The 8104-nt window shown below is 54.8% G+C and overlaps 1 protein-coding gene across 1 annotated transcript in view; it reads left to right on the plus strand.

Annotated features, from left to right (window-relative positions):
• CORO2A (coronin 2A) overlaps positions 1-8104 on the plus strand; it is a 24759-nt gene extending 16655 nt beyond the window's left edge. Inside the window, exons 6-11 of the mRNA XM_006758439.2 lie at positions 405-509; positions 1225-1321; positions 2331-2443; positions 2753-2843; positions 3804-4075; positions 5166-8104. Of these exons, the coding sequence (XP_006758502.1) occupies positions 405-509; positions 1225-1321; positions 2331-2443; positions 2753-2843; positions 3804-4075; positions 5166-5297 (810 nt within the window). The 3' untranslated portion in view covers positions 5298-8104. The remainder of the gene's footprint in view (positions 1-404; positions 510-1224; positions 1322-2330; positions 2444-2752; positions 2844-3803; positions 4076-5165) is intronic.

An 8104-nucleotide genomic window follows, 5' to 3' on the forward strand; every position in this document is an offset into this window, starting at 1 on the left:
AGGGAGGGGCAGGTCAAGCAGTGTTGATTCAAGGAGAACTTGGCCGGAGTTTCAAAGACCAGACAGATCACTTCCTTCTCTCTGAATCTCCTTCTTCATCGATGAGAATAAATAACAAAACAGGTGGCGAAAGGCTGGGGTGAGATCAGGTGTGTGAGAAGTCATTCATTACAGGCAAAATGCTGCAAAATATGAGGTGGTGCACTCTCTCTCTCCCACACACTCACATACACACAGTCTCTCTCTCTCTCTCTCTCTCTCTCTCTCTCTCTCTCTCTCTCTCTCACACACACACACACACACACACACACACACACACCCATCCAGAGCCCCGTGGCAGGAATTCTTAGCTCAGAGAGCACCACCGAGGACCCCAGGAGTGACCCGGCCCCCTTCCCTTGCAGGACGACCTCTCCGTGCCTCTCACAGAGGAGGACCTGGACGGCTCCTCCGGCGTGCTGTTTCCCTTCTATGACTCCGACACCAACATGCTCTACGTGGTGGGGAAGGTCAGTCTGGCTGGGAGGAAGGTGGCCTCATGGAATCCTGAGGCAGGAGGCAGAACTCCCCTAAGCCTAGCCCTACTGGTGGCCAGACGGGAGCCTGGGGCCCTTGGGGTGCAAGGCAGGGACAGGGACAGCCCCTTTCTCCCACCTTCCTGGCTCCCAAGAGCACCTGGGCCCAGGGCTTAGGCTAAACACCCTGCACTGGTTTCCCCCTCCCCCACCTCTGGGTCCAGATGAGGAGGGACCAGTGGGTGTGTCTCACAGGGGCACCTTCAGATTGGGGGCAGAGCAGGTCTTCATTGGGTAGGTCTCCCATCCGTCTCTGGCAGCCCTGGCCCTACCCATCCTGGCCCTACCCATCCGTGCCCACAGCACACACCCCCCACCCTGCCCCGCACAGTCACTGTGACAGAAATGCGCCTAGAGGTGAGACCCACTGGCTGGTCTCAGGACGCGCCACTCTGGCCCTTGTGTGCAGCTCTTGGACGGGGGTGGGGTTCCAGCCTGTGCCCCAGAGCTTCTGCCTTGGAGACACCGGGTGGGCTCTGGGTCATGGTTGCAGGGACAGAGTGTTAAAATGAGGCCCCTCCTACTGCCTTGGTGACAGTTCCTTGGTGCTCCCTGTGTGTGGTAGGTGAACACAGGTTCCTGCTGCATGGCAGAGGGGGCAGGTGGGGCTGCTGGGGACCAGCTCTGAACACACCCTCCTCCCCCTCAGGGAGACGGGAACATCCGTTACTATGAGGTGAGCGCCGACAAGCCTCACCTGAACTACCTGACGGAGTACCGCTCCTACCATCCGCAGAAGGGGATCGGTGAGTGTGGGGCACCCAGGCCGCGTGGGACCTGGGGGGACAGGGATGTTAGGTTCCGGCCCCGCCTGGAGGGGCCCACATTCGGGAGGGGAGCTGGTGGGTGAACAGCCTGGCTCGGGGGAGCTCTGGTTAGGTGTGCAGGAGGCTCTCTGGGCGGCTTCCTGAACGAGGCAACATTTGAGGGATGGAGAGAGGAGGCAGAGCACAGCGTGGGAGAAAATGAAGGTGTTCTAGGCCAAGGTTAAGCAGTTAAACCAGTGGTTCTCAACCTTGGCTGCACATTAGAATCACCTGGGAATCTTTTTAAAATCCTGATTTCTGGGCCTCATCCTCCGGAAATTCTGTTTCTTTGTTACTAAAGTTGTGGCCCCACCCCATAACAAAGAAACGGAATTTCCGGAGGATGAGGCCCAGAAATCAGGATTTTAAAAAAAAGATTCCCAGGTGATTCTAATGTGCAGCCAAGGTTGAGAACCACTGGGTTAAACAGTAGCACGGAGAGGGGAGAGACTGACCTAAGAGGCCCTGCTTTTGCAGTGTCTTTGGGGATAAAAGAACAAAACAAGAGCCAACTACATGCTGCCTACAAGAAACCCACTTGAACAGAAAGACTCAGCTAGATCACGAGTAAAGGGATGAGAAAGATGTACCATGCTAACAGTAAGCAAAAGAAAGGCAGGCATGCTCCGTTAGGGCATCTGGGGCAGGAGCTGTGGGGATGGCGAGGCAGGGCCTGGAGCAGAGCACACTTCCTGCAGAAGTCCAGCTAAAATCATGTAAATTCTTGAAGGCGGGGCCAGGGTCTGAGGGTTTCAACCCCATTTCCCCAGCACAGGGCCTGGCCCAGCGGAGGTGTTCCTGCATGAACTGCTTGTTGACGGGAAGGATGGGGGGAGGAGGTGGTGTCTGTTTACATCCAGGTGTGTAGCCTGGCTTTGCCACTTACACCGGGCCCTGTGGCCCCAGCCCAGCTGGAACCACTTGGCCCTAATTGACCATCTGCCCGCAGGTTTCATGCCAAAGAGAGGTCTCGACGTGTCCACCTGTGAGATCTTCCGCTTCTACAAGCTGATCACAACCAAAAGCCTCATCGAGCCGATATCCATGATTGTCCCCCGGCGGGTAAGAGTGGTGGGGGGTCTGCAGGGAGGCGGGAACCCTTCCCCAGAAGACTATCCCCGGAGCCTGGAGCCCACGTCCGAGGCAGCAACAGGGAGGCTGGTGGCCACTTCCTCAAGGGGCAGGCCTTTCCGTGGTCAGTGAGGCATCCTGGGAGCTAGGAGTCCCGCCTCTTGCCTCACCTCTGCTCTTGAGTTGCTGTGTGATGACCTTGGGCATGACCCTTTGCTCTCTGACCCCCAGCTCTCTAAGGGCCCTCCCATGGGCGGCCTCCCCACCACCCACTTCTCACTGTCCTGACTTCTCCTGCAGTCGGAATCCTACCAAGAGGACATCTACCCGCCCACGGCAGGGGCCCAGCCCTCTCTAACGGCCAGGGAGTGGCTCAGTGGGGTAAATAAAGGTGAGGAAAGCCCAGAAGAAGCCTTGCGCGGGCGAATGTGGGGGGGAAATGGCGTGTCCTATGGCCCAGATGGCTGAGAGGGGGTTGGACCGTATTTGTATTCTCCTGAAACCCCGAGGACTGGTCCTTCACCATCAGTCCCCCCACCCCAGCCCCACCTCCGCCCGGGGCGGTCAGATAGGGTCCAGGAAGGCAGGGACTTGCCCCGAGTGGCTCAGAACATTCCCTCCAAGTCAAGGGATTTTGCTCCATGGAAAACTACTAAGCTCTGGGCTGTGCAGAGTGACTGGATAGTGTCAGCTGGACCCTATGCCTATCCTCCCACCTGCACCTCCAGTCACTCCAGAGGCCCTCTAGGCAGCAGCCCCCACCCAGGCCCTTGGGTGCCCTCTGCCCGCCCTGACTCACCCTGCCTGTCCTGTCAACATGAGGGCCAACCCAGGGAAGGCCGTGGGTGCTCCCCACCCTCAGTCCAGCTGCTGCCTTTCTGATTGGGATCTCCCTCTCCTTCTACCCCCTAAACCCCGCTTGTGTATAACCCATAGACAGTCTTGTTCCTCCCTGGGCCTCAGTTTCCTCACCCTTCTCTGTGAGCCTGCCTCCCCTGCTACCCAGCATGCTGGGGGGAATTCGTGAACTGATGGATGGCAGGGCGGTGTGGTGGGACTGTCCCCACAAAGCAATGGCAACACTTCCCTGAGGAGCTCACGGAACCGGGCAGCTCCAGGGCATGCACCGTGCTGCTCCTACAAACCAGGCTTCCTTAGATGGTCACCTGCGCGGGACCCTGATTCGCACTCTGAGTGCCCTGGTCCATGGGCTTGTGCCTGTCTGCATGTGGCCGAAGCTCCCACACCTTTTGCGTGTCTGTGTGTCTGCACATGCCCGCTTGTGCCAGTGCCCCCATGCCCATGTGCTGATGGGCACTCAGTCCTCACACGGCCTTTGCTTCCCTCCCAGGGCCTGTCCTGGTGTCCCTGAGGCCCGGCTCCGAGCTGCTGAGCCCTCGGCCTCTGCCCCCGGAAAGACCTCCCTCCAACTCCCTGGCCCCCGCCTCGCCTCACCTCGTGGACCAGACCGAAGCGCTGGTTGCGGACGACGGCCGGAGGCCCTTCTCTCCGCTGGAGAAGGCGCCAAGGTGGACGGCGGAGCACAGGCTGGAGGAGAAGAAAGCCTGGCTCACCAACGGCTTTGACATCTTTGAATGCCCCCCACCAAAGACAGAGAACGAGGTGGGAAGGAGGGTGGGGGTGCCTGCACTGGGGTGGGCGTGGAGAAGGGGTAGAGACATGAGGGGTGAGAAAAACCACCAGCTGTGTGACCTGGCTAGCTACTTACTGGCAATTCACTTGGTTAATTCACTCAACAAACAGGCAGGGAGCACCGTCTGTATGCCCTGGCGGTGGGCTTGCATACAGAGGGTGGAAAGCCACCTGTAAAATGAAGAGGGTTTTACTTGGTGGGAATTAGCGCCCCTCCAGTTCTGATGCTGTATTTGTGCTTTCAGAGCCAACATTTGTTAAGTGCCGGCTGTGTGCCAGGTCCCACAGTGGGCACTGATGTATCACCTGTGTGCGTTCTCTCAGCAGCCCTGGGAGTCAGTGGATAGTGGCTAAAAACTCAAGGGCTGCCCTCTCACCGAGGGATTCTCATCCTGGCTCTCTGAGCACTGCCTGGAGGACGCTGGCCCCAGGGGCCAAGTCTCTCTTAGCTCCAGTTTCCATCGCGGTAAAGTGGGGGCACTAACACCACGACCCTCACAGGCCGCTGTGAGCTTCCAGGGAGATAACGAAGATCCTTACTTAGGGGAGCACCCAGCACCTGGTGCCTTTCTGCACAGTGGCAGCAGCTGTGATAATGCTGACATTAGTTTTCTGAACCCTATTTCCCAGAGGAGGAAGTTAAAGCTCAGAGAGGGAAAGTAACTTGCCTGAAGTCACACAGTGTAGTGGTGGTGAAAACTCCAGTCTCCAGACACCAGGCCAAATATCCTTTCCTCAGTCCCATGGGGGCATCTAAGGAGACAAAAAAAAACAACAAAAAACATACACACACACACACACACACACACACACACACACACACACACACACAAAGTCTGAAATGTCAAGTCTTTTAATTTCATTTACTAGGTGAAGGAAACAAGGTTTTTGTAAAAGATCAATGCAATGGCTGTCCCCGTAGGCCTCAGCCACGTTAATTTAATCACCTCCACCTTTCTGAGTCCAAAAGGAACAATGTTTTCTCCTTTCTGCTGGGGTCCTGCCCCCTCAAGTCCCACAGCATTTACGTTACCTTTCCCTCTGCCCTGTGCTCTTCCAGCTGCTGCAGATGTTCTATCGGCAACAGGAGGAGATCCGAAGACTCCGGGAGCTGGTGACCCAGCGCGAGGTCCAGGCCAAGCAGTTGGAACTGGAGATCAAAAACTTGCGGATGAGCTCAGAATGGTCCTGAGCAGAGGTCTCTGCCCTCCTCGCCCTCAGGGACACCACTCGGCTCCATGGGGAGGTCCAGAGCCAAACCACAAGTCCCCCGAGAACAACCACTATTTCTATATTTTTTACCAGAAAAAGAAACTCAGTCGCCGCAGGTTTCCAGTGGAACATGGTGCCGCTTTCTATTTGCCTTCTCGAAACAACGGTGTCTGAACTGACTCTTTTTAGATGACACCTTGCCTTCTGTTTGATTCTGTTTGTAAGGGTACGTGATAAGCTCTCACTTCCCAAGGGAAAGAACACTGTAGACAGTTAGAGCTACAAGGACCTAGGAGGTAAACCTGCCTGTGATTTTCAAACTGTGGTCTATAGAAAGGGGCTGGCTAAGCAGGAGGCTGTACCCCCTCACCCCCTTCCGACGGGACAGCTCTCCTTTCTGTTTTATACATATGGACTTTGATGGAATACACAATTCTGCAACTCAAAAAAAATTAGACGTTTGAAAACCAGTGATTGGCCCAACTTTCTCATTTTACAGGTGGGGAAACTAAGGCCCAGAGAGAGGTACACGATGCAGGTCCCCAGAGAGTTCGTGGCTGGGCTGAGCTTCTGCTCTCCTGGGACTGTCTGTCTGTCTGCTGTTTCTGCTCTGATACAGATCTCAGCCCACAGAGCAGGAATCCGTTGGTTCTGGCCTCAGGGGCATCCCTGATTTGAAGTGGCCTCCAGTCATTCCCTCTCTGGTCTCAATTTCTCCATCTGAACAAGGAGGCCCTGGGATCTACCACTGGAGGCAAGAAATGTTGGCCTTGGCCTAAGGAAAATTACCTGTAGGGTGGTGAGCTGGTTTTGCGCTGGGAACTCACAGGACATTGGCAAAGTGGAAGAGGGAGGTTAACTTCAGGGAAAGAAGTCAAGGTCCAGCCCGATTCTAGAATACAGGGAGGAGGACACCACCATCCTCTCTCCAGCCAGAATCAGCCCAGGTGGGTAGATACTCCCTGATGTGGGACACGGGCCTCAGGGCATTGCTCAGACCCGACAGCCACCAAAGCCCTCAGGTCACAGAGCCTGCCTCTCCCAGGATGACGTAGGCAGATGTCCGTCCAAGGTAACAGAAGAGGCTCCCAGGATGTAGGGAGCCCAGTGTGGACAGATTGCCCGCGAACCCCCTGATGGCCCAGCCGTGAGAGCTTTGGGAGGAGGTGCCTTGTACTAGGCAAGGAAGCGAGACCACATGGCCCTAAAGTTCCCTTCCAACCTGAGCGTTTTCTGCATCCCTCCTTTGTGAATCTGTGTTCTGAGCCCTTCTCTGAGGTTCTCTCTTGGTGGTCAATACAATGGCTCAGCTAGAGGCAAATGTGCCTCCTGACCAAGGATGTTTGCTCCTTGCAGAGGGTAATGCTGGAGCTAGGATGGGGACTGCAGGAGGCCACCTGGCCTGGTAGGCTTCAGCCCAGGCTGTCCATTCGAATCCCTTCGGGAGCATTCAGGAAACACAGAAGGCCAGCCCCAACCCCGACCAATCGAAGCTGAATCAGCAGAGTAGGGCCTGGCCTTGTGTAGGGTTTTGTAAGTTCCCATGTGCTTCTGCAATACATGGGGTGGAGAGCCCTCGGGCTAGTCCATCTGTGCCCATCTACACTAAAGATGAGGACAAGGAGCACCAGGCAGGTGCTGGGACTCCAGCTCTGTCTGCTACGTCCTCTAAGGCTAAAATCAGGAAGCTTTGCTCTGAGCCCTCCACCAGGTCTCTGCCCCTGGCCCTGTTCCCACAGGATGGGGGCTCTGATGGCGCCCTCTCTTAGCCATGGCTGAGTTCCCCTGTCTGCTGCACATACCAGACACCCCAGTTGCTTGTCTTAGCCACCATTTACTCAGTTGCTGGGGCCCGCCACGCTTGCCAAAGACCAAATCCTAGGTGTTGTCAGGAAAGCAGAATTCTGGACGGGGGTCATCTCTCCTGCCTCATTTGGGGCCAGCACTTCACAGTTTACAAAGCCCTCCAACCTCTACTCGCTGGCACATCTTACTCTCACTCGGGTCAGGCAGGCATGATTCCCCCATGTTCAGGAGGGAAGGTGAGCCTTAGAGAATAAGGAAATGGTCATGCCCGTAGGCACTGGCTACAAAGTGGTGGAGGTGGGGCTGAGTCTGGGTAGCTTCCTGGATGTCGCAAACTCTCTCTACCCCAAAGGGGCCCAGACCTCATACTTCGAAACAATGCGAAGGCATCATGAACAAACGGTTTCTCTTCTTTTCTTTTCTTTTTTTTTACATCTAGAATAAATTATTTAAATTATTTCACAGCAAGGGAGCGGGATAGGTAATTTTTATCAGATATTTTTTTAAGCCATTTTTTAAAAATTACTTTTTTGTTTATGTTCTTGATTGATGAAGTGGGACTTGCCCGGAACTTGCAGGGCCAGACCCTTGCGCTCAGGGCGACGGAATGTGCACTGGTCTTTCTACTCCAGGCCCTGGGAAACCCCAGCTGCTGACTCAGGAACTTTCCGAGAATGAAGACAGCACTGGGAGATGAGCTTTAGGGCATCTTCACCTTAGCGCTACAGGAATCGTTCTTCCTGGAACAAAGCTTGAGTATCATAGAGGGACGCAGGAAGTCAGACATTGAGCTATGCTTTTCCTACGAAACCGTGCCTGAACAGTTTGATTGTTTTAATGTTGTTTCTGAAATTCCTTGTACCTTTGTAAAAAAAAAAAATTATAATTATAATAATAATAAAAGTGAAAATAAATAGATGTGGAATCGTGCTATGGAAAGAATATAACAAAATAAACAGTATCTGCCTACACATTTTAATA

This window comes from Myotis davidii, unplaced genomic scaffold, assembly GCF_000327345.1.
Source record: "Myotis davidii unplaced genomic scaffold, ASM32734v1 scaffold534, whole genome shotgun sequence".
Taxonomy (NCBI): Eukaryota; Metazoa; Chordata; class Mammalia; order Chiroptera; family Vespertilionidae; genus Myotis; species Myotis davidii.